This window comes from Malaclemys terrapin, chromosome 2 (genome assembly GCF_027887155.1).
Source record: "Malaclemys terrapin pileata isolate rMalTer1 chromosome 2, rMalTer1.hap1, whole genome shotgun sequence".
Taxonomy (NCBI): domain Eukaryota; kingdom Metazoa; phylum Chordata; order Testudines; family Emydidae; genus Malaclemys; species Malaclemys terrapin.
The window spans coordinates 285,404,310-285,429,274 of record NC_071506.1 but is presented as its reverse complement, the minus strand read 5'-3'; the positions used below and the strand labels follow the sequence as shown (position 1 = coordinate 285,429,274).

General features: G+C 55.2%; 2 protein-coding genes across 2 annotated transcripts in view; both read left to right on the top strand.

Annotated features, from left to right (window-relative positions):
- Nucleotides 1–27: 27 nt before the first annotated feature.
- Nucleotides 28–13,590, top strand: LOC128830949 (zinc finger protein 398-like). The gene is made up of 6 exons (XM_054016916.1): nucleotides 28–928; nucleotides 1,722–2,120; nucleotides 3,256–3,382; nucleotides 8,039–8,152; nucleotides 8,399–8,509; nucleotides 11,243–13,590. The coding sequence occupies exons 1-6, from the start codon at nucleotides 905–907 to the stop codon at nucleotides 12,151–12,153; spliced, it is 1,686 nt and encodes a 561-aa protein (XP_053872891.1). The 5' UTR covers nucleotides 28–904; the 3' UTR covers nucleotides 12,154–13,590.
- A 794-nt stretch (nucleotides 13,591–14,384) lies between these two features.
- The window catches only part of LOC128831355 (zinc finger protein 777-like), a 32,492-nt gene continuing 21,911 nt past the window's right edge, over nucleotides 14,385–24,965 (top strand). Inside the window, exons 1-6 of the mRNA XM_054017666.1 lie at nucleotides 14,385–14,497; nucleotides 16,056–16,454; nucleotides 18,060–18,186; nucleotides 18,900–19,013; nucleotides 20,306–21,194; nucleotides 22,108–22,190. Coding sequence (XP_053873641.1) covers nucleotides 14,474–14,497; nucleotides 16,056–16,454; nucleotides 18,060–18,186; nucleotides 18,900–19,013; nucleotides 20,306–21,194; nucleotides 22,108–22,190 — 1,636 coding nt within the window. The 5' untranslated portion in view covers nucleotides 14,385–14,473. The remainder of the gene's footprint in view (nucleotides 14,498–16,055; nucleotides 16,455–18,059; nucleotides 18,187–18,899; nucleotides 19,014–20,305; nucleotides 21,195–22,107; nucleotides 22,191–24,965) is intronic.

Genomic DNA, 24,965 nt, shown 5'->3' with positions numbered 1-24,965 from the left:
CCCCTCCCTTCTCCCAGGTAGCTGCCCTTTCCCCCCAGCCGCTCCAGGTACCCCCGACTTCAGTCATGCAGCACCCCCCCATCTACCCACCTGCCCCAGACACCCCCAACCTTGAACTCCCAAAGGTCCCCCTGGCGCCCTGCCAGCCCCCAGCCATCCGCTGCCCCAGTTGATCACCTCTCACTTATTAAGACCCTCTGAAGCCCCAACCCTACCCCCGCTGCCAAACTCCCACCCACCGCTGCTTCATACTCTTCCACCCTCAGCAATAGTGTGGAAGGCGCCCGGGCCCCCTCACCACAGCCCTGACCCTCCTCTGAGAAGTGTCACACGCCAAGCTAGGCAAATTTGGCCGCGATGAGTGTCCCAAAGCCAGTCCCCTGCCACCGGCGCGAAAGGGGAATCCCCGTTAGCAGTACGGAGTCAATGACACACAGCGGAAGGGACAGATGCCATCCCTGGGCAGACACCAGCCAGCGGGTTCGATACTAACGCTGCAGTCGCACCATGCTAGGGGTGCAAATGTTTAGGAGCCGGGCAAGGCAAATGCAATGGACGGGGGGGTGGGGGGGCACCCTGCCGATGCCCCAGGGCACCCCGCGGGCCAGCACCCACAGAGGGGACGCGACTCCTGGTTCTAGTTGTGCTTGACACCGCCGGGGGGGGGCTTTGCAAACCCCGACGTGCCGTGCGCCCCTCCCCCCTGCAGGGGGCGCTGCTGGCGCGGGGATCCCGGGAACCCCCCCCCCCGGTCCCTGGCTCCCAGCATGCATTGCGCCCCCAGCATGGCCGCGGTGCCCAGCCCCTATTGAGGAGGTGCTGGGACTCTGCCCAGCCCAGCGCCGTCGCTCCGCTCGGCCCCGCTCCCAGGCAGGCTCCGGCTACACGATCCCAACCCAGGGCCATGGCTGAGTGGGCGCCCGAGCAGGTGAGGGGCCGGCGGGGGCGGGGGCAGCCTCCCCCCGCTGGGCCCGGGGAGCCGGGAGCCGGAGCCGGCCCTGCGGGGCGCGCTGGGGTCCCTGGCCAGGCCCAAGGGGCTGGGGGCGGCTCCCTGGTTCGGGGAGCGGCGCCCCCCCCCCCCCACACACACACACCCCTTGTGTGTTTCTATGGCAGCCAATGCTCGGCCCAGGGCTGCCCCCACCGCCTCTTAGCCCAGAGACTTGCTGGGGCACAGAAACCTCTAGGGCACAAGGCCCCGAAGGGCTCCGTCTGGCTGGAAAGCTCTTACCCGCTGTCCTTCCATGGGATGCCAAATGTTCTTACAAGTCACTGATTAGAGAAGGGGAAATTGGGTGGTTGGGTCCCCCCCTCCCTGCCCCCAGTTATTTGCTTTGTGCCTTTGACAGCCCTTTGTGTCTACTCAGTTTCTGTTGTCTCGGTGCGGGTGGTCTGCTCCCCTATTGTTGGGGGTGAGGAGGCTTTCACATAGCACCGGGGAGAGAGGAAAATACCAAAAATACATCTGTCAAAACACAAACATTGGTGGGGTCTCAGGGACAGAGAGAGGAACTGAAATTACTTCTAATGCACGTTTGATTGGATTTGAAGTTTAACATTCTCATTGCTGCATTTTTCATGTGACCCGCTAGTAATAAAGATCCCGACTCAGGAAGCTCCCAGCAGGCTGTGGCATGTGGCTCGTTTGTTGTTTCTCTTTGTGACTGACTCTGCTACTTGGGAACGTGACCCCCCTTTCCAATATCTGTCATTGCAAACAGGCTCTTGAATGGGACATGGAGTCCCAGGACCTGTCACTTGAACAGCCTCTTGCTGTCCCCGAACCAACTTCTATGGACGATGCAGATCTTCAGACAGCAGAGATTTCCCTTACGGTCGTGGCAGAAATCCAAGCTGTGGACAGGAAGGTTGAGGTTCAGGCAGCACAACTGATGAATCTGGAGGGAAGAATGAGGATGGCAGAAACGAAACTAGTCGGTTGTGAGAAGACAGCGGTGGAGTTTGGGAATCAGCTGGAGAGTAAGTGGACGGCGCTGGGAACTCTGATCCAGGAGTACGGGCAACTGCAGAGGAGGCTGGAGAACATGGAGAACCTGCTGAAGAACAGGAACTTCTGGATCCTGAGACTCCCCCCAGGCGCTAATGGAGAAGTCCCCAAGGTAACAAGGTCCCAGCTGGTGCTGAGGGGATGTAAAGCCAGACCCTGTACCAGACACTGAAGGGGCGTTTTGTACACTCAGAATGTTCTGCGCAAGTAGATTTGTTTTAAGGGAGTCATACTGTGGGTTTTCCCATCCCCATTCTTGCTGCTCACCTGCTCTGCAGCTTCCCTTTGTCCCATCGTTTCCAAGATATATGGATTCTGCTTCTAACGTTGCTTCCTTTGGAAATTTGACCTCTTAGCTCGGGGGCGGCTTTCAGTAATCATGTGACAAACAATTTGAGAAAGGGAAGAGGCTAATGAACCATTAACCAGCCACGGAGAGAAAACCAGCAGTGTTTCTTTTCCTCTTCTGTGCCCATCTGACTCATGTAGTTGGTTGTATGGAGAATTCTAATGTAAATGTAACAGTGTGGCCGGCAATGGCGTAGCTGTATTTAATGGGGGATTTAAATGCAGGGTGTGACCTCCCCAGAGACGCCAACTCAGCCAATTGGAACAGGACTTTGCAACTAAAGTATCTTTTTTTGGATACTGCTTGTGCAAAGTGCCCAAGGCAGCTCAGCCGACATAGTGTCTGGTGTATGCACGGCGTTTGACAACACATAGGTTAGGCAAGACACGCTGCTGCTCTGAGCGACTTACAATCTGAGGTGCTGCTCCTGCAGTCAGATCTGTGTGGGCTGACCCTTTGCTCCTGCAGAGTCTGCAGTTTGGGGGGCTCTGCACGCGTCCCAGGGGCTGCTCATGCCCCTCCCTTTGCAGGATCAGGGGTCAATTGCAATAGACGCAACTAAAGGATGAAGCAGGCAGCCGGCTGTCCAAAGGGTCTGCGATGGAAATCCTACAGAAGGCTTCGGCTGTAGGAAGAGGCGAGGACTCATGAGGTGAAATCCTGGCCCCAGTGAAGTCAATGGGAGTTTTGTCACAGACTTCAGTGGGGAATGGATTTCAGCTGTGTACAGGCCCAATCTTGGGAAGCAGCAGGTGGGAATGAGGAGGAACAGTAAAATCCAGAAGAGGATATGGCGACCGAGGGAGAAGACAGGGCAGAATGGGGTGTTGGAGATAACAAGGGGTGGCATGTAGACAGGGAGCAGAAGGTGTTGAGTGTATCACCCTTGTCATTGCAGGTCCCGGTGACTTTCAACAACAACTCCTTTAATTTCTCGGAGCAGGAGTGGAAGAGCTTGGACGAATGGCAGAAGGAGCTTTACAGGCACATCATGAAGGGCAATTACGAGGCTGTGATCTCGCTGGGTAAAGACTGGCTGGGTTTTTGTTCCTGTCTTCGAAGCTGTGTGGTCTCTGAAGTGCCAGATTTCCCCAGGCTCTGAGCTATACGAGCTCCATTGCACCCTGGTGGATCAGGGGTCTGGATGGCTTGGGGTGGGGTGGGGGGTCTGATAATGGGATATGGAGACTTTGACGCAATAGCGGGGTGTTCAGTTAATTATCCAGGCTGCACTGTCAGTCCCCTTTGATAGTCAGTGGATGGGTGTGTCCATCACAATTAGCACACCTTGCTCAGGGCTTGTCTACACTACAAAATTAGGTCCACAGCCACGGCAGTAATGAAATCAGCTGTTGGTGTCCACGCTCCCCTCCTTCTGCCGGTGGTGCGTGTCCTCACCAGGAACTCTTGCACTGACTGAAGTGGTGCATTGTGGGGCACTGACAGCCGTGCAGGGCTTATAGCGAGAGTTCCCCCACCCCAGGCCTGACAGCCCTAGCTGTTAGCCAGGCCCTGGGCTCCGTGTCACAGCAGGGAGCCTACCAGCCGTGAAATTGATAATCATGTCAGTTTCACGGCTGTTGCTATGTCCCATTTCCTCTCTGGCTCAGGCTGTCAGCCCAGGCAGGGCTCACAGCTAGAGACCCCCCAGTTCTGGGGCTGACAGCTGGAGCCCAGACAAAATGTGAACTAATAGCAGCCATGAAACTGACAAGAATGTCAGATTCACTGCTGGTAGGCTCCCTGCTGTGAAATGAGCCCAGTGCTGGGCTCACAGCTCAGGCTGTCAGCCCCGGGGGTGGGGTGGGGCTCCCGCTTTGAGCCCCAGTGCCAGGGCTAACAGCCAGGAACCCCACAAACTACTCCCAGTGAGGGATTGAGTTGGGGGCGAGGAGAGTCCAAGCCCAGCCACCTCCCAGTCAGGGATTTCGGGGGGGGGGGGGGGGGGGGGGGGAGGAGGAGAGCCCGAGCCTGGGCTGCAGCCGGGTTCAAGCTTTCCTCCCCTCGCCCCCCCAGTCCCTCACCGGGAGGTAGCAGCAGGGCTCTGGACTGTCAGCCCCCGTGGCCAGGCTCCGGGATGTCAGCCAACAGGCGATGTAAGTAACACAGACACTGCGTCACTCTAACTGCATTGACCTAAGCACTACGCCTGTCGCAGAGGTGGAGTTTTTAGGTCGCTGTCGTGGGCGACTTACGTCAGTGGGAGCACCATTCTAGTGTAGACACTTCCATAGTTAGGTTGACGTAAGCTGCTTTACGTCGACCTAACTCTGTAGTGTAGACCAGGCCTCAGCCTTGACAGGCAGTCCGGAACTTGGTGAGAACCCTGGATACTGAATGGAGACGGACAGTTCTCACAGAGCTGGGGCACAGGTAGGAGAGGGATGCTCTCAATGGAGAGAGGCGAATTTACTTTTCTTCTTCCTGCTAAGGTCCGAATCCATTAAGAAGGGTACTTCAGTCTGCTTGAGTCTGGGAGGCAGAGCCAGTCTGTCAGTCACTGGCAATAAGAGAACACCCCGTCCTCTGTAGTTCCCTCCCGTTTTCTGCGTCCCCAGCAGCTGGGCATCCCCCAGCCGTCCCTGCTGCACAGCATTGCTGCGGGGAACTCCAGACTTCATTTCAAATGTTCAGCCTCCGAGCGGCGCTCTGTATTTTGTCTGCTTCCCAGGGCAGCATTGGATTTTGAAGGAGCTGGTCCCCTCAGCTCTGCTTCCCATTTGCAGGCATTGCAGTGGCTGCTGTCGCTCCAGGCTTCGGGGACGGAGCTAGGCTGGGAACAGCCGGAGGCAAAAGGAAAGGTCTGGCTCCTGCTTCACTCCCTTAGCGAGTGTCTTGTTGGGTGCTCGGCCGGCAGCGTGTGTGGAGTGCAGCTTGCTCACAGCCCAGTCTGGGTGGGGTCACCTTGGGTCCAGCTGGTGTGGGCAGGAGAGGTGGCAGGTAGGATTGGAAAGCGCTGACCCTTGGGCAAGCAGGCACACCATCTACATGAGGGGGTTGGAGCTAGAAGGGCAGCGAACCAGCATGGAGATCCTGCCATTGTCCCCACAGCCCGCACCAGCAGCCACGCCTCTGATCGCAGCTCTGCTGCCACCTCCCGCTCCACTTCCTCGCAGGTTGTGGCTGGAGGGAACTGACGCAGCACAGATGCTGCCAACACCAGAGTGTGCAGGAAAGGGCCTCTGGGCCCAGCTTTGCCCCTGTTGTCCTCTCTATAAAGCCCCCCCTCCTCCTCCACCTGGATGCTTTCTTATATCCCAGGCTGACACTTCCAAAGTAAACCCAGGCCTGACTTGCCCATGTGGCTCCCAGGCCCCAGAGAGGAGTAGAACTTCTGGGAAGCCCATCCGTGAGCCCCAGGCCAGTGCCTTCCTTGAGAGACTCAGAAGAGACATGTGGGAAGGGGAAATAAAGAAGCCCACCCTCTGCAGACAGGGAGCTCACTGGCAATATTTTCAGAGCAGGCGGAGCCCGGTTGCACGCCTCCTGCTGAAGCAGCCCTATGGGGCCCTATTCCCAAATGGGGAAATGAATAAATACAATGAGCGCTGTTTTCCACACTCACCTTCCCGGCATGCAGCAGGGCAGAGCGATGCAGAAAAGACCAGGCCGTGGAAATAGACTGATTCCTCTAGGCGCGTGTGCACACACGCTCCCCTGCAAAGGGAGAGGGAGGCCAGCAGTCTAAAGCAGAGGAAAGAATCAAATAGCAAAAAAACAAACCAGGATCGACTCTTCCTGGCAGGAGTGTCTGGAGTACTGTGGAGTTTCGCTGACGGGGTCTGCAGCTGCCCCAGACAAGCGATAGCTGTGTATAGCCCAGTGCACCTTGGGAAGGGGATTTCCTGCCTCTCCTGAAAACCTGAGAAAGCATTGGGCTGTCATCCCCCATGGCTGCTGTGGGGCACCATGCCCTGACGGCCTGGGTATTGCTCCCAGCTTGTGTTGCTGGTCCCATGCTTTGCCCCTCCCCACTGCTCCCCAGCAGATGGTTGTGGAGTGAGGAGAGGGACAGCAGCCCAGCTGTGGAAGAATCAGGAGGGAGGAACGTGCCTCTTGGCCCATCATTTGTTAGTTTCTATCTGACCCCAGACTCCATTTTCTAAGGCCAGAAGTTTCCTTATTGTGCACTAGTCAGTTTCACCTGGTATCACTACAAGGACAAGTGTGGTTATTTCCCCTGGTGGTCAGCGATTCAGCGTTTCTCACCAGGAGAGGTTTTTACCTGGAAGAATGGACTTCTCACTCTCCAGGCCCTTCCCGGGCAGCCAAGGCCCGGCTGGGGTCATTTCAGCCCCTGATTTGGGCATGAAAACAGTCAGGTGACATCAACCAACCAAAATAAACAAATATGAACTGTCATCTGATGCTCAAAGTGCCCCCCATGCTGCCACAAGCAATGCTAACGTGGGTGAACAGTATTGCAAGTATGGTCCCTTTCAGTCTATACATTGCATGGCCTAAGGACTGCCCCCGGGAGGAGGGGTGGGTGGAAATTGTGACATTCCCATCGTTCACATAGGATTCCTGGGATGCATAAACAGGGGAATCGTGAGTTATTTACCTCTATTTGGCACTGATGCAATGCTGCTGGAATCCTGTGTCCAGTTCTGGTGCCCACTGTTCAAGAGGGATGGTGATCACTTGGAGCGGGGTCAGAGAAGAGTCACGGGAACGATTAAAGGATTCGAAAACCTGCTTGAGAGTGGTAGACTCAAGGAGCTCAGTCTATTTAGCTTAAGAAAGAGAAGGATAAAGGGTGACTTGATTACAGTCTACAAGTATCTACATGGGGGGAAATATTTAATAATGGACAAATTATTAAATATTGTTAATAATGAACCACTGGAACAATTTACCAAGGGTCATGGTGGATTCTCCATCACGGGCAATTTTTAACTTGGGATTGGCTGTTTTCTAAAAGCTCTGCTCTCGGGATTATTTAGGGGAGGTTCTCTGGCCTGGGGCGTCAGCCTGGATGATCAGAATGGTCCTTTCTGGCCTTGAAAGGAAACTCCTAGATTGAGCAGTTCTTTGAGTAATACGATCCACAGATCCGGCCTCCTAGGAGACAAATGCGTCCTCCAGAATGGAGATGGAAATTGACCTCCAGGGATTTGCGTTTGTTGTTAGGTGGAATTTACTGTGCTCTGCAGTAGGAGAGATTGTTTTGTCTTTTCCTCGAGGTACAGTTACCACAGTCTAGAACTTAGGAAAATAGAATGGAATTATCCTGGCTGTGGAAGTTACCTCAACTGGAGGGAACTGCATGGCGCAGGGCATTCCCCTGCCACCAGTGACTGACCAGGCTGCTTCTGCCCCCTAGCTGCAAGTAGGCTCTAGTACCCGTTGCAATGAATCTGGTAACCTTGTTACTCGAAGAAAGGAAATGTTCAGGTAAGCACAGATAAATCTTCCTACTCTACTCCCCATGCTGCAGGGTGCGTGCCTCGGGAGCGCTCCTGGGAACGCTCCTGGTGCCTGAGCCAGGCAGAGCGAGCCACGGGCGGTTGAGTGTGATTGCTCAGACGGTGGGTGTGAGCATCTTTAGCCCCTGTTCCCGTCACCCCTCGCAGCGAAAGGGTGTAGCCGGCAGTGATTTTAAGGGTCTGTGTGTATTCTGACCTGCACTCAGAGTATGAATAAAACTTTCTGCCCCCGATTTCCATTTCCATATACAGACGCTGCCATTTCCAAACCCGACCTCCTGTCCCGCATTGAACGAGGGGAGGAGCCCAGTGTGGGAGATCAGAGTGACTCTGAGGAAAGACAGATCCCTGCAGATCCCGGCCTGGGTGAGTAATCAATTAAAACTCCTCATAAACAGCGTGAGAGATGTTGAAACCTGGGGCAGTCTGCCTGAGTCTTTCCTGCGTAGCTCTGCTGCTGAGTTTTGTCAATGTTTTTCTTATCCTCCGGCCTTTTTGCCTTTTCTAGCTAGCCCTGGTTCTAATCTGATGTTGACCTCTCTCCTGAAATCTTCTCTAAAGCACCCAGTGGATGTTAGTAAAACAACACGTAATTCTCTCCCCCGTGAATAGGATCTCCCGTTTCTACTCCCAGTGAGAACTTGTGGACAAAATATGAGGAGCCGCCTGTCGTGAATCAGGGAGTCTCTGAAGAGGGAGGGATCCCTACGGACCTTGGCACATGTGAGTTTTAGACACAGAGCGTCCCAGAGCTCTACTTAGTCAGAGGTGGAACAGAGATGGCGCTGTGTAGATCTGTGGAGGCTGAGAGTGGTTGATTGCAATGAGGGAAGGGGCAGTAACAGAGAGGCCGTGGGCTCTGGGCTTTGGATGGATCATAGCCTCCATGGAAAAGAGATGGGCGAGAGGGAGGGAAAGAAGAGGAGTTTCACGTAGATGGAGTCAGCAGGCGGAGTGGTAGGCAGACACAAGGTCAGAGTATTAGGGAAGAAAGAGTCTGCTGAGGGATCCGGGGAAAACAGTGAAGGAGCGAACGAGGGGGCAGGGGTTATACCAGAAATGCAAGAATTGCTTGGTTTAAAGGCTGTCTGATCCCTGAAGTTTGGGGAGTGGAGATTTAGAAGAGTCGAGTTGCATTGCAGGGGAAAGGATAAGTGGTGAGGCTCCTAGCCTTGAGAGGAAAGCTATGGAGAGCAGTAATGGAACTGGGGAAAGAGGACTTTGGCCTATGGTAGTGGGTAGTCGGTGTAGCCAGGACTACAAGCGGGAACAATGCACGTCTTCTCTGATGGGTGGGGGGTGGAGAATCCAGCCTAGAGAGACGAGGACACATAAAATAGTATTTAAACGTATCTAGAGGCCAGCTGAGCACGGCCCTGTGTCACACTTGGGTTCTGCTGATGGGATCCCATGGAAGTGAAGGAGGGTGGAAGTCACACCTTTGCTGAGGCTTCCTGCAAAGCCTGTTTAAAGGGACGTTGGACACGTAATGGGACCCACAGAAACCATGTTAGAAGTACATGAAGGTCCCAAGTGAAGCACTCATGGGTTAGGAAGTGCTGGGGTAAGGTTGCTTGTGCAATGCTCAGTCGCTCTGTGGGGATGGCGCATGCGCAGTCCAGCACACACAACCTAGGAGGGTCTGGAGCATGCGTGGCATGGACAGATTCCTTGAATACCTGATCAGTGAAGCTGCGAGAGTCTAGTGAGCATGTGCACATTTAGAATTGTCAGAGGGTTCTCACTTGGCCAGATTTGGGTGGATTTTCACAGGAACAATAAAAAGCACATCCCTGGCTCAAAGGGCCCACCTCTTACTGCCAAATTTCCAGTCCCTGCCCCAAAGCATGGGAGTGCCAGAGCTTCTCAAAAAGAAAGGTTGCTCGGATTGTAACACTGAAAAACAAAATATTTCCCCCAGCCTTGTTCTCAGAAATGGCTGAACTGTTTTGGCTGAAAATTTACCCACACACAAAATTCAGCCTGAGGCAGATACGCAGCATGGAACATTCCAGCTTGAACCATTAGCATTTGGCAAAGTTCTAAACAGCTGAAAACAGGGTGTTCTACTGGAAAGTGTTGGGCAACTTTAATAATAAGTGATGCCACCAGCCCAGCCTCACCTGTGACTAGTTTTAAAATCATAAGAACAGCCGTACTGGGTCAGACCATCTAGCCCAGTATCCTGTCTGCCGACAGTGGCCAATGCCAGGTGCCCCAGAGGGAGTGAACCTAACAGGTAATGATCAAGTGATCTCTCTCCTGCCATCCATCTCCACCCTCTGACAAACCGAGGCTAGGGACACCCTTCCTTTACCCATCCTGGCTAATAGCCATTAACGATTTAACCTCCATGAATTTATCTAGTTCTCTTTTAAACCCTGTTATAGTCCTAGCCTTCACAACCTCCTCAGGCAAGGAGTTCCACAGGTTGACTGTGTGCTGTTTGAAGAAGAACTTCCTTTTATTTGTTTTAAACCTGCTGCCCATTAATTTCATTTGGTGGCCCCTAGTTCTTCTATTATGGGAACAAGTAAATAACTTTTCCTTATTCACTTTCTCCACATCACTCATGATTTTATAGACCTCTGTCATATCCCCCCTTAGTCTCCTCTTTTCCAAGATGAAAAGTCCTAGCCTCTTTAATCTCTCCTCATATGGGACCTGTTCCAAACCCCTAATCATTTTAATTGCCCTTCTCTGAACTTTTTCTAGTGCCAATATATCTTTTTTGAGAGGAGACCACATCTGTATGCAGTATTCAAGATGTGGGCATACCATGGATTTGTATAAGGGCAATAAGATATTCTCCGTCTTATTCTCTATCCCCTGTTTAATGATCTTGTTTGCTTTTTTGACTGCTGCTTCACACTGCATGGACGACTTCAGAGAACTATCCACGATGCCTCCAAGATCTCTTTCCTGATTCGTTGTAGTTAAATTAGCCCATCAATGCTTAAATTCTGCAGCAATCAGGGATGTTTTCAGCTCTCACCTAAAATTGCTGACTCTGCAATAGTCCTGTCTCTGTATTTCCTTCCAGTGTCTTTGATAACTGCCAAACACGGAAGCGGAGCCGGACCCCGATGTGCTAGGCGCTGTACTAACATAGTACAAAGATGGGGCCCTGCCCCAAAAATATTTTCTATCTTTTCCAGTGTAAATGCCATATTCTCCAAGATCTATTGTGCTTCATCTCTTGAGAAACCGGCCATCTCCATCGAGCTGGGCCTCGTCGCCATAGCTTCAGGCTTCAGTTGTGAATGAGAAATGTTTTGGTCTGTTTGCATGCCAGTAAGGTCTGTAGGCCCCGGCTGGGGGTCATGGCCCCATTGTGTTAGGCACGTACACACACCGAACAGGACAGTCTGCCCCAGAGAGTTTACAGTGTACATAATGAGGCTTTTGTTATGCCACTGGATGAAGTGAATGTCTCTGTTCTCTCTGTTCTGGCAGACGAGCAGCAGTGTGGTGAGGAAGGTCCTGCAAACCTCGATCTTCCTAGCCTGTTACCAGGAGACTGGGAAGAGCTTTTCTCCAGTCCTGAGGAGGAATTGACGAAGGAGAGCCAGACCAGCTCAGCGATGCTGCAGAGAAACCCTCCCGGGAGTGGGCTGAGGCGATCTGCTCGCCGTGGAAGAGATTTAATGAAAAATGTCTCTGAGGAAGCACACGCAGCAGAGGGGCCGTACATATGCTGCGAGTGTGGGGAAAGCTTCCTAGACAAACAGCTTTTTGCCACACATCAGAGAATCCATGCATCAGGGGGAGCCTGCACTTCTCTGGAGCACGGAGAAAACGTTAAACAGAAACCCAAAATCACAACTCCTCCAAGAACCCAGGTGCCCGTCCGTTCAAAACCCCCTAAGCGTCCTGAGCCAGAGAAGAGCTCCAATCTCAAATACGGCTTCGTAAAACACCAGGCAAACCATATGGTGGAGAGGCCCTATACTTGCACTCAGTGCAGGGAGAGCTTCAGTCTGGAGGTGAGTCTTATCTTACACCAGAAACTTCACACGGGGAAGGGCGATGGGCCCCTGACGTGTACGTATTGCGGCAAGGACTTCCGGGACCTCTCCAAGGCGATCCGACATCAGCGGATCCACACGGGAGAGCGCCCATATCAGTGTACGGAATGCGGGAAAAGCTTCATCCGCAGGGATCATCTCCTGAAGCACTGGCGGGTCCACACGGGGGAGACGCCGTACCAGTGCCCCGTCTGTGGGAAGAACTTCCGCTACAAGGAGTCGCTGAACTGCCACCAGAAAATTCACACGCGGAACCCCCAGCCCCTGGAGGGCTCACAGCAGCTGGAGACAGGAACCCAGACCACCCTCCTGGGGGTGAAAAAAGAAAATAAACAGTAGCTCCCCCCTGGGTGGGGACTGAGGGGCTGTTGCATTTAAAATGGAAGAAAGCATGTGAGGTGCAGCACAACGGCGAATGAATGGAAGCCACGGCCTGTTCTTGTGGCCGTGCTACAAAGCTTTGCTTCACTGACGTTTAAATGGAGTTCCTCTTAATAACTATTGGGGTGAAATCCACCCCATGCAGGGGGCCAGCAGGAGGCCTATGCACCACTTTAACCCTGTGGGGGTTGCATGGGACTTAATAGGCCTTGTGGACTTCACCCTTAGAGAATAAATGAGCTATTCCCTGGGTTGCCAGCAGGGGTCAGCATTTAGCAGGTGTTTCCTCACCTACCCAGTTTCTGGTGCATATTTATAGGAGTGATATGAATTTTCAAGGTCATTGTTTCCCCCCACCATTCCCAGCCAGCAGGCCAGTGGATCTAGTAGAAGAGAAGAAGTTGGCTGGGGAGGTGATGCAGGGGTGGGGAAAGGGACACACAAAAAACCCCCAAGCGGGAAGAAGTGGCTGCAGAACCGGTCCTGGAATGGGAAGCTAGAGGGGATTGGTGGGAGGCAGATGGACATGGCTCAAGGCTGTTGGGTGGGAGAGTAACTCCAGAGGAGGATGTGACTGCGGAGATACTCTATTCTCATTCCACCCCCCAGGGGGTGAAATTCCGTACCAAGCAGGCTCTAGACTCTCTTTTGGACTTGGCCCAATGGAAGCTGCCTGTGATTCATTCATATGAACTTCCACTGAAGGTAATTTTACTGGTCACAAGGGAAGTGACACAAGAGAGAGCAACTTCTGCTAAACCCTGGAAGTGGTTGTTTTAGTTAATGATATATCAGAACTAGAATATTATTCTAAGATACAATAAAACATGTGGCACTATACTTCACAGTTGATCTAAGCTATTTAAATGTATGAAATAACTGACCCAAGTTTTTCAGACTTTTGTAAATATTGATTGAATTATATAAGATAAGTGTTGTTAAGGAGTGACTGTAACTAGATGTCTCTTTCTCTGTGTAATGTCAGCTGCTGGTTTGTGGTTGTGTTTTTGTAATACCTTTTTTGCAAAATCGGTCAATACAGTGTTTCCATTCTGAAGCCCTTGTCCGGCAAATCAGTGGCTGGAGCTCTGTCCTCCTTCCTTGCCAGTCTCATCCTCTCCCTGCTGTATAGTTTGTTCTCCCTTTCCCCCACTCCCATGCCTGAGGCTGCTTGGCTGTACCTGTTAAAAGTTGCAAGTTTTCGTAGCACTTTCCTAGCAACCGAATTAGTTTGTCAATTGCATGGTCTGAACTAGCTCCCGCTTGTAGTCAATGAGAACAATATTGTCAAGGCCAAGCATTGAAAAATCATGTCACACCCCCACCCCACCCCCCAAATCATGAGATTGGTTTCAACATCCTGAGGTGTTAAACGTAATAAATGATGGAGATGTGTGTGTGTTTTCAAAGCTCTTCATGACAATTAGAACCTTCCTTGTATTCCTAAGTGACAGCGGTGAGTGGCAGGTCAGCCCAGGGCTCAGAAAGTGGGTGTTAAGAAAAACACCAGGGCCTGCGAGATGACAGCAACAAGAATCCTCCACTGCTGCTAGTCGGTGTCCCCGAAGGTGAAGCAGAGACAATCCCATGCCAGTCAGAAAGAGACCCCCCCACCCCTGTGGTCCCCATGGCAAGGGTGCTGTGGGGGTTCTGGGCTCCCCCCCTGAATGCAGCACTGCAGCCATCTCGTTCTGTATGGCGCTAAGGGGCGGCTGTGGGGCCAGTGCTGTATGGGGGGCTCCAGCCGCTCCTGGCTCAGGGGATGTTGGTACCTCGGAGACGTTTGAGTGGGAGCTTGAGCGTGGCTGGGTGTCAGACTGCAGCAGGGGATTGGCATCCGAGCGAACTCCGTCTGCTGGGGGCCCCGCACCTGCTGTCCGCCCCCCGCGCCCGGCCCGGTAGGGAGCGGCCTTGCAGCCGGCCCGGGGAGCTGCGGGGACCTGCCCCGGCCCGAGCTCCAGGCGGCTGAACCGGGTTCGCTCAGTCCGGCCCGAGCGACCAACACGCGGGGCCGGGACAGATCCGGACCCGCAGAGCCTCCGCCAAGGCCCCGAGATCGGGATGCCCGGCGCCGCGATCCCCCCGCCGGCAGGGGCCGCTGCCGCCCCGCTCCTCCCCGCCGCTCCCGGGCCCCGGCAGCCAGGCCGCGGCTCCCCCCGGCGGCGCTCGCTCTGCTCCGCTCTGCTCCGCCCGGCAGCGGGAGCGGAGCACGGGTTCGGATTCAGCAGCGCTCCCCGGGCCGCGGTGAGGGGCGAGCTCCGGGCCGGGACAAAGGGCCATGGCCGAGCGCGCCGCTGCCCAGGTAAGGGCTGGGGCCGGGGCTTTGCTGCTCGGCAGCGCGGTGGGCAGCGTGGCCCGCCCCGGTTCCTGCCGCCGGGCCGCCGGCGCTGGGGAGTGGCCCTGCCGGGGACGGGGCTTGGCCCTGCCGGGGGCGGGGAGCAAGTGGCGGCCAATGACACCGAGACCGGGTCCGGGGGCAGGTTAAACTGGGGCATCTGCTGCGCCTGCCAGCCCCGGAGCTTCGCCCTTTGTCATCGCTGGGAGCCCCCCCGGGGCAAGGGGGGAGTCCCGGTCCGCGGGGCCCGGGGGTCGCTAACGGCACAGGACCAAGGGCACCGCTTTCTTCCCCTGCACCCTGGGGACAGAGCGGGGATTTTCTCACCCTTCCCTTCGGCTCTAACACGTGTTTGGGGACCGGACCGGATGCTGCCCGAGGAGGCGTCGGGTAAGGCTGCGTCCAGACGGCGCCGCCGGGCGGCTTTGCTCCCCCTTCCCCCCAATGCTTTTATAAAGGCAGCCGGAGCAGAGCGTCTGCTTTGCTCCTCTGAGCACCTTAGTCGATTGTATTGACCCGCTAGCTAAAAACGTCCCAGTTCCGCCCTGGCTACACTAGGTTAGCTCTGACTAGAGCCCTCCACAATGCTGGATCTGCTGGGCCTGAGAAGGTGGAAATGTTCCAGTTCTTACTTTGCTGGGTCTGTCGGGTGGTTACAAATACTCAGCTGGTCTTTCAGGTGGGTGGGGGCGCTTTAGACAGGGGGACTGAAACTTTTTCATGGTGTAGCCCACATCTTTAATAAGGTGTGTGTCTTGCAGACATCACCCCCCCTTCCTCCCACTGGCTGTCACCCAGCCCATCTCCTGCTGGTTTGCACGACTTCCCTGTGGCAACAACAGCAATTCCTTGTATGCAGAAATGATCTCAGGAAAGTGTCTTGCTGTTTGTAATTGTTCTGCTGGTGGCAGCGGTCCCTGCGGGTGGCTCCTGGTTCCTTTCCAGCAACTACTATTAAAGGCAGCTGGGCTTGGTTCCACCTTGTTCCCTGCTCTTTCTACAAGTCATCAAGTTCTTCCTTCCAGTGAAGAGCCTACGTACCTGTAGAAGGGAGAAGGTGGAGCTCACACTGTGACCGGTCAGCTCTCCACAGATCAGCCGTAGTTTGAGAACCTGCTGACGTAGCATCTGGGTTGTGTTTGCAGGGCTAGTGTGGTGTCTTTGTACCATTTTTTTTTCTTTCCACACTGGGCAAAATTGTGCTGAAAATCACAGACACAAACATGGAGTCAGAGGGCCCTGTTTGCTGCAGAATCAGATTTCAAAGCAGAAATGTGCCTGGTAGTTGATCTTTCAACCTTAGCTTCTGGAATCTCGTTACTTTTGAGTGCTTAATTTCTCCACCTGCCCTTTGCAGAACATCATGCTTGTACTCTAGGAGGTTTTGTGTGTGCATTCAGTAAGAATAAAAATTGGGTCCGACAGAGCATGGAGCAGCCTGGGAGCGGCTGTTGCTCTTAGGAGCCGATGTTGACAAAGGGAATGTGCTCCCAGCTCCATTTTCCATGTCTTTCCGTACACGCAGGCTCCAGAATGGGACATGGAGCCCCAGCACTGGCCTCTTTCACAGCCCCACACTTTCCCCCGCCGGACGTCTGAGAGAGAAACCCCGCTGCACGCTGCGGAGATCTCCCTGAGTCTAGTGGCTGCCATTCAAGCTGTGGAGAGAAAAGTTGATGCTCACGCCATCCGGTTGCTGAATCTGGAAGGGAGAACAGGGACGGCAGAGAAGAAATTGATAGGTTGTGAGAAAACCGTGGTGGAGTTCGGGAACCAGCTGGAGAGTAAGTGGGCCGTGCTGGAGACTTTGATCCAGGAGTACGGGGTGCTGCAGAGGAGGCTGGAGAACATGGAGAACCTGCTGAAGAACAGGAACTTCTGGGTCCTGAGGCTCCCCCCAGGCACTAAGGGGGACGTCCCCAAGGTAACTATCCCCGCTAGTTAGATCATACTGATTAACGATGGAGGGAAATTATGAAGTCATTGAGTCAATTTCTCCTCCACCCACGTAAGGGCCGATGTAACACCCCACCCAGCCCCACGCAGGATGTACAGGTATTAAGCTGATCAATTGTTTTTTGGCTAAGAAGCAGCATCTGCTTCTTGTTACTTTGTGATTCCATCCATCACCTGCCTCTCCTCCTCCCATTGTGTTGTGCACACACCAGTCACAGCTCTGCTCTGGAGGGGCAGTGAGGTGTCTGGAGGAGGGAATCGCTTCTGTGCGATGTTGTAGTGACTCCACTCCTGACTGGGACTACGAGGGGCGATCACGATACAAAGAACTAGGATAGAATCAATGGCTAGAAATGACTTGAAAGTGGCTTCAGGTCATCCTTCACCCCTGGGTCCCTCAGCCAATTCGTGAGAGTCTGAAAATCGCTCTTTCATGTTAAGCCGTGGCGGTGTGGGAGACCCACGCAAACAACAGGGAAACTGTCTGGCTTTGTAAGGGAGACGACGGAAATGACTCACGCAAAGGTGCCATCGTGCACATAGCAAACAGGCTGAAAAAAGAGAGAGGCATATCCCTCCCCTCCCCAATCTCTTTCAGTTCTGGGCTCTGTAAGAGTTACATATTAACAGGGAAGTGTGTGGTGGGGGGGTTAAATTGAGGGCACCCCTTTAAAAATAGAGAGTGATCTTGAACCGGATCAGAGCGTGCACTGGACTGGAAATCCGGAGAGTGGGGGTCTGTTCTTAGGTCTGCCACCAACCTGGTCTGTGACCTTGAGCAAATCCCTTCCCTTCTTGGAGCCTTTTCCCCTCCCGCCCTATGTCTGCCTTGTGAGCTCTGCGGGGAGGGGGCTGTCTTCCTGTGTGTGTACAGCACACAGCACAATGGGGCCCTGAGCGCAGCTGGCCCTTCCAGTAACAGAAGCAATGGAAGGGGAGTCGGACCCAGGTGATCTATAAATCTGATCTAAACCAGCCTGTGAGGGCACTGCAAAGCCCTGGACAGAGTGGATTAACCCCCTTCTGCTCCTTCCTACCCCCCCGGCCAATGAAAGGAGAGGGATGAAGCGAGAAAGGGCTGTACTGCTGTGTGTTCTTCACTGGAGCGCGCCTGTCACTTCCCATGTGACAAGGATCCTCCTGCCCGGGGCTGCTTCCTAGGGTGACTTCACCTCTTCGGGTAGGGCCATGTGGGAGGAGGAGCTTTGACAGATCTGGCAGGGGACAGGGAATTCTGGAGCGGAAACAGGCTCAGATTGTCACGCCCTCACTCACATTGAAGCACCTGAGTGCACGCCCTATTCACCAGGAATAAGGGTATCAGCATCTAGCCCTGGGTGACAGAGGGGGATGAAACGTGATGATGTTTATTTCCTCCTCCCTGTGCGAGTGGATCTGAGCAGTTTGCCCAGTAACGTGCTTAGAAGAAGAAGAAAAGAAGTTGTGAAGTGTTTCCATGGCATGTGTGTGAAATATTCTCCCCTGGTCTCATCTGTAGCGTCGCGTGACAGCGCCTGCTGCTGTCATTACGATTTGACAGCTGCTTCTGAGCGTGCAATGCTTGTGGTTGCAGGTCCCAGTGCCGTTCGATGACGTCTCCGTCTATTTCTCCGAGCAGGAGTGGGAGAACTTAGACGGAGGGCAGAAGGAGCTGTACAAGAACGTGATGAAGGGGAATTACGAGACCCTGATCTCGCTGGGTAAGGATCCTCTCATAAAACCTGTACCCGCCTTGCTCTGGGGGAGGGATACTTTCAGGTCTCTGCCTTCCGGTGGCTGTTGAGGGACTGTAAGACTCACGTGAATTTACCGGTGCCCTTCACCGGCAGGTTTCATGTGCTACAGGGCTGGAGAGTCAGGCAGCTGTTGCCAGCTATTGAATTAAATGCTGGTGTCAGTCCAGGAGGTTCCCGCCCCTTAGACCGCAGCCATCACAACTGACATGCTGCTTGGCCACTTCATCAGAGGCGCTTGGGGGAGAATGGGCCCCATCCAGAGCACACACACGCATGTGGGGCAGGGGCCTGGCCCAGCTGCTGATCCAGAAGGCCCTGTGCATGCCCGTGGTGCTCTCCTCTCTCTGTGCCTTCCCTGCGGCTGGGCTAGGGGACCCGCGTGCCATTCCCTCGCTGCATGGAGGTGAGTCCTGGCGGCTGTCCCATCAGCTAGCGGCACCTGTTCTGCTTCATGCCCGGCTGGGGAGCAGTCATGTGATCGGAGCCCACATGGACCAAGCAGGGCTCCACTCCCTGTGGTTCCTCACTGACCCACCGGGGTGGGGAGAGCAGCTTTGCTGGTGTCGTGTTTGCCTCCATCCCATCGCCTTCCGCGACTAGAAGGGGCTGGTTTGAAACCCGGTCCCGCTCCGTGTGCCGGGTAGCCGGTGAGTGTCGCTATCTCTTCCCACGAACAGACTACGCCGTCTCCAAACCCGACGTCGTGTCCCAGATCGAGCAGGGGGAGGAGCCGTGTGTCAGAGATCGGGAGGACTCCGAGAGCAGAGAGATCCCTCCAGAGCCCTGCTCGGGTGAGTTCTAGACAGCCTCACAAAGTGCTTTCTGGCCAGAGGCAGGAGAGAGCGAAGGCGCTGGGCTGAGCTGGGGGCAGGGAGGGGGGACTGTGTGCAGAGCAGATGGGCTGGGAAAGCCGTGAGTGAATGTTGCAGAGAGGGGAGACTGGAGGGAGGAGGAGAGGGACTCGCAGGGAATAGGGAACACGCTCGCACAGGCCGCAGGAGTGACAGCCGGGCAGACCGGCACGGGAGCCACGGTGCAGAGCTGAAGGAGGCGATTGAAAGCGGAGCAGAGTTAGCATGTGGGTAAAGAGCCCATCACAGTGGGCCAGGCAGGCAATATTTCAAGCCCCTGGCCCACACGGGAGGGTTTTAATGGCTTTGCTCAACCCCCGATGTTGACCTCTGGCTGGGAGGGAGGGCAGTTCACCTCCTGGGAACCAGTGGACAGGCCACTGGAGGGGAGTTAAGAAGCTGGCTGGATCCCATGGCTGGAAGTTGAAGCTAGACTAAAAAGAAGGTGCCATTTTTGCCAATGAGCGTAATGATCCTGGAAGGCGTTACCAGCAGACAGGGCGGGGTCTCCATCACTGACCATTTTTAAACCAAGGCTGGGGGATTTTCTAAAAGATCTGCTGGAGGGGCCGTTCTCTGGCCTGTGCGATACGCACGGTCCGACAGGGTGATTCAATGGTCCCGTCTGGCCTTGGGATCTTTGCGGCTGGGTGGTCTGCAAGGCTGGGCTCTCCAGCGCGCTGGCTACATCCTAACGGCAGGGGGAGAAAGCCACTCGTTCCCAGCAAAGTTCTGCAGAGCGCAGCTGATCGCAGACCCCTCCCCTGAGATATGCAGTCAGGTGTTCCCCCCACACTCACACACACACACACACACACACTGTCTGCTAGGCACTGAGGCCGGCGTACGCTGACAATGGAGGGAGATCTCCCCTCCCGAGAGCGCTGGTACAAACTGCCCACTCACGCTCTCGCCACCTGCCCTCCGGAAGAGTGCCGTGGTGGTTGAGATGCTGCTGGCGCCAAAAGGCGGCCGGCACCGATGGCACTGAACCGGGGCAGTGGGAGACTTGCCTGGAGCTCTGTGCAGACGAGGCCTTAGATCAGTAAAACACTATAACTGACCCCTCTTTCCCAGGGGTATTGTGAGGGGATTGTTCAGCTCCCTGGCCCTGGTCAGCCCCAGCCCGTCCATGGGCTTGCATTGGGAATCCAGGATGCCATAGTTTCAGGAGGTTGCCTGCATCCCCCGCCTATGCAGTGAATACAGCCTGGATTCTCTTTGTGTTGCAGCAGATAGCAGGGTGGTGGTCAAAGTGGAGGAGGAGAGCCCTGAGGAGGAGCCGGAGCACCTGGAGCTACAAAGGACGTTGCCAGAAATGGAGGTTTTCCAGTGTCTGGAACAGGGAACGACCCATGAGGAGAGTCTGTGCAGCTCTGAGAGGGAGCCCACGGACCTGCCCGGAAACGGCCTGGAGGAGCCGACTCGGTGCGGGACAGACCCCCAGGAGCTCCAGCCGTTGCTTGTTCACCTGCAGAGCCCCGCGGCAGCCAGGTTGTTCGTCTGCGCCGAGTGTGGGAAGACCTTCCGCAGCCGGCAGCATCTCACCCTGCATCAGAGGGACCACGCGGGAGCAGGGGCCTGCCTGCCGCAGCCCAGGGAGAGCTTGGCCCTGAAACCCAGCCCCAGACCCCACCCCGGGGCCCAGGCGGGAGGCAAACCCTACAAGTGCTCCGAGTGCGAGCGCAGCTTCTGCCACAAGTCCAGCCTGCGGAAGCACCACCTGGCGCACACCGGGGAGCGGCCCTACACCTGCGCCGAGTGCCGGAAGAGCTTCAAGCAGAGGGTGAGCCTGGTGCTGCACCAGCGGATCCACTCGGGGAGGAGCGAAGGCTCCTTCATCTGCACGCAGTGCGGCAAGTACTTCAGCCACCACTCCAACCTGACACGGCACCTGCGCATCCACACGGGGGAGCGGCCCTACAAGTGCACCGAGTGCGAGAAGAGCTTCACGCGCAACCAGTACCTGGTGGAGCACCAGCGCATGCACGCGGGCGAGCGCCCCTATCACTGCGCCGAGTGCGGCAAGAGCTTCCGCTACAAGCGCTCGCTCTACTACCACCAGAACATCCACCCCGGGAAGGGCTTCCCTGGGCTGGGGCCAGGGCCGGGCCACGTGGGGTAACAGCAGGGCCAGAAGCCACGCTCCAGGGGGTCTTACAGGGGGCTGACTCTCTCCGAAAGCAACGCCCGGGAGCTCCAGCCGGCTGGCACCGCAGCATGCACTGCAGCGACTTTATCGCCGGGAGATTTTTACAGGAACGAAGCTATATTTTGAGTGCAGCCTTTTGTTAAGAGAAGTAGGCGTCAGACTGGTTTTAAAACGGAGGAGGCGGCGGAGGGGCCCTGTTCTGGACTCAGGACCGGCAGAGCCTAGCTGGGAGGGAAGGGTGAGGAGATGGGGGGTAGTTCGAAGGGGACATGGGGCCCTCCTAGCCCCACCTCCATTGAGTTGTTCATGTTTCAGAGTAGCAGCCGTGATAGTCTGTATCCGTAAAAAGAACAGGAGTCCTTGTGGCACCTTAGAGACTAACACATTTATTGGAGCATAAGCTTTCGTGGGCAACAGCCCACTTCTTCGGATGCATAGACTGGAACACACAGCAAGAAGATATTTATACATACAGAGGACAGGAAAACGTTTGAAGTGCTAATCGAGATGACCCATAGAAGGTGTGAGGATATTTTAACATGGGGAAATAGATTCAATTAGTGCTATTTCCCCATGTTAAGTTCTCCTCGCACCTTCTATGGGTCATCTCGATTATCATTTCAAAGGTTTTTCTTCTCCTGCTGATGATAGCTCATCTCAGTTGATTGGCCTCTTACAGTTGGTCGGGTTACTCCCACCTCTTCATGTTCTCTGTGTGTATAAATATCTTCTTGCTGTGTGTTCCTGTCTATGCATCCAAAGAAGTGGGCTGTTGCCCACGAAAGCTTATGCTCAAATAAATGTGTTAGTCTCTAAGGTGCCACAAGTACTCCTGTTCTTTTTGAGTTGTTCATGCGGGGCTGGGCACTGATTTCTCTGCAGTGTCCCAGCCCGTGTCCCGCTGTGCCTGAGTGTCAAAGGGCCCCGGCAGCACGGGAAGGGGGCGTCCACGCCTCAGGCCCTGGGTCGGGGAACGCCCGCACCAGGCAGGGCCGCACCCAGCTGGGTTTTAGCGGGTGTTGCCTGGGGATCCCCCGACTCATGAATATTCAGAGATTCGGCTCCCTCAGTTTCCTGCCCCGTTGGAGCCTGGGAATCTGTGCGGGATCCGTGTGTTCTCATAGCCGGGGCCGTGGACGACCCAGCCGTGATCCTCTAGGAATCGTGCTTGGGATTCCTTCCTTCCCTGGGCTCTCCACAGTTTGTTCCTCCTTGCAGGTAATTTCCCCACCTGCCTGCTGTTTGGCTGGGGGGCCCTGTGACGGTCCCTGGGGCACCTTGTTACCAGCTGCCCTTAGCGTGGGGAAGCTTGGTCTGTGCCCTCCAGGGCTCAGCTTCCCAGCGCCAGCGGGCAACACATGCCCTCCCTGCTAGGCCTGACAGGACCCGCTTCCTCTCTGCTGGTTACCAATAGGCCCCCTCGAGCCTGCAGCGTCTCCCTGGAGTGTCCAGCCCCTGGCCTGCTGGACACTCGCAGGAGTCACAGATTTGCTGCTTCCCAGGAACCAGCCCGCCCCCAGCCGCCCCTCAGTTCGCCGCTCCGCTTCCCACCCGGCACATGGTGAAATCGAGGATAAGGTTATTTAACGAAGCCCAGAGCGTCAAGCGACAGCAGAGGGTTCCAGCTAAAATAAAATCATAAGCAGTGTTGTAGGACCTGGCCTTTTCTTTCCCGAGCGCCCCCACGGCTGGGAGAATATTACTCACCACCCACTAGCTGCTTGCCTCCGAGGTGAGGGGTTCCGGGAGGTTCTTTGCCCCCCAACTTCGGCCAGTCCCATCCTTTGTCTTTAGTCATAAACAGGACGGCAGTCTGCGCGAGAGGACAGTGGCTCAGTGTGCAGCCGGGCCCGTGGTGTGAGCTGTCCCATCACACACGGCTCTGGAGGGAGAGCGGGGTCTGCTACCTCCTGCCTGAAAAGAGCATTTCCAAGGTGTGTCGCCTCCTGGTGACCTGCCTTGTTCCCTCCAAGACCCTGGGAAGTCCAGAGCCAGCTCTCCTTAACTATTCTCCGTACATACGTCGTGCACTGATTCTGATGACCGGTAGGTTACTGGCTCTGAGTAGAGACCTTCGGTGCACTCTGAGACGTACATCCAACCTAGGGGATCCTTGTAAACCCTGGGCCCTCTGCCCTGTGGCACCAAGGAGTCTGCGGGTCACAAGCCCCTGTACGTTGTAACCTTCCTCCACCCCATCTGTAAGGCCATTTCAGTGAAATGGGGCAGAGTGCGTCGCCTGTTGCAACTCGGGCACAGATCCGACCCCATGTGCTTCCGTGTCACTGAGCTGGGCATGGCTTCCACGCTGCCTGAAGCACACGAGAGCAGAGCCTGAGAAGGACCAAGGTGGGTGGGATGAAGCAGAGAGAGTATAATTAACACTATCTAGAACTTAGGAAAATAGAATGGAATTGTCCTGGCTGTGGAAGTTACCTCAACTGGAGGGAACTTCATGGTGCAGGGCGTTCCCCTGCCGTCAGTGACTGGAAACAAGGGCAGAAAGCCAGGAGGGAGGACCTTGGTGGGTTGGAAGGTCCATGGGATGAAGTTCTCACAACAGCCTGGGAGGTAGGGCAGGGCTATTACCCCCACTCTACAGCTGGGGAAACTGAGGCACGGGCTAAGTGACTCACCCAAGGTCACTCAGGAAGTCAGTGGCATAGCAGGGAACTGAACTGAGGTCACTGAAATCCAAGGCTGGTGCCGTAGCCACTGGGCCATCCTGCCTCTCGTTGCCATTTGGAGACAGGGAGAGGAGGGCAGGTTGGTAGCAGTAAGAGTCTGGTCTGGGCTCGATTTGTTTTTGGCCACACGGGATGGTAAAAACAATCCACCCAGCCTCATGACTGAATCCAGTGCAACTTGCCCCCGGCCTGCTGCAGTAGTCCGGCTCGCAGTCTCCACGGACGGCCACCAAGGCCTGGTTGGTCACCGAAGGATTTCTGTGCTGGGGGCAGCCCATTCATGCACTGCTAGTTAGCGTCTGCCTGAAACGAAAGCGAAGATGGCTTTGAAGTGACCCCGCTAACCAAGCGTGCAAGGAGATGGAGGGAAGCTGTGAACCGGCTGTGACTGGGTAGGTTCCCCTCTGGGTCCTGTCAGGTGCTAGTCTGTATCTTTTACCTTTCTGCAGTTTTCTCCACGCTGACCCCCTGGTTTCCTTGAGAGCGCCCACCTCATACCCCTCCCCCACTGCTGATCGGATACCCCCTTCCTTTCTGTAGTTTCCCCCCACACTTACTCCTCCCCCATGACCAGTGTGAGCTGTGGAGGTGGCTAGCTGTGTTTGTGTTGGCTGTTTAGACTGTAACTTCTTCGGGGGCAGGAGCCGCATCTTCTGTGTCCTGGCACTTAATAAATGATGATGATTCCTCTTACGGTGTGACTCCCGTGTCTGTTTTGACAGTGTAACGAGAGCACACCTAAACCCTAGCTAGGCTGAGCAGCTCCCCTGCGCTGCTTCCCGGGGAAGTGAGGAGCAAGGCAATGGGGTGAGGGGCTAGATGGGAGGGCTGGAGAACTGCAGGAGAGGGGAGAAAGGAGGGGGCAAACTTTGGAGAACAGGGAGGGGGATCTCGACTTTGGAAACCCGTAAGCCCATGTAGGGTCTGGGGGAGATGGAGAAGGTGAGAACAGAAGAACACGCAGGGGAAGGAGAAAAGGGGGAGGCATATGGCGGGAGAGGGGAGAACAGACCATGCGGCTCGGGGGAGCCCTGGAATGATGTTCTCTGAAGC

Bases quoted from the DNA above. Each gene is read 5' to 3' on its own strand.
- LOC128830949 (XM_054016916.1), top strand. From the start codon at position 905: ATGGCTGAGTGGGCGCCCGAGCAG. The intron at 3,383-8,038 runs GTAAAGACTGGC...TTCCATATACAG, and splicing joins CGAGGCTGTGATCTCGCTGG to ACGCTGCCATTTCCAAACCC. The intron at 8,153-8,398 runs GTGAGTAATCAA...CCCCGTGAATAG, and splicing joins CCCTGCAGATCCCGGCCTGG to GATCTCCCGTTTCTACTCCC.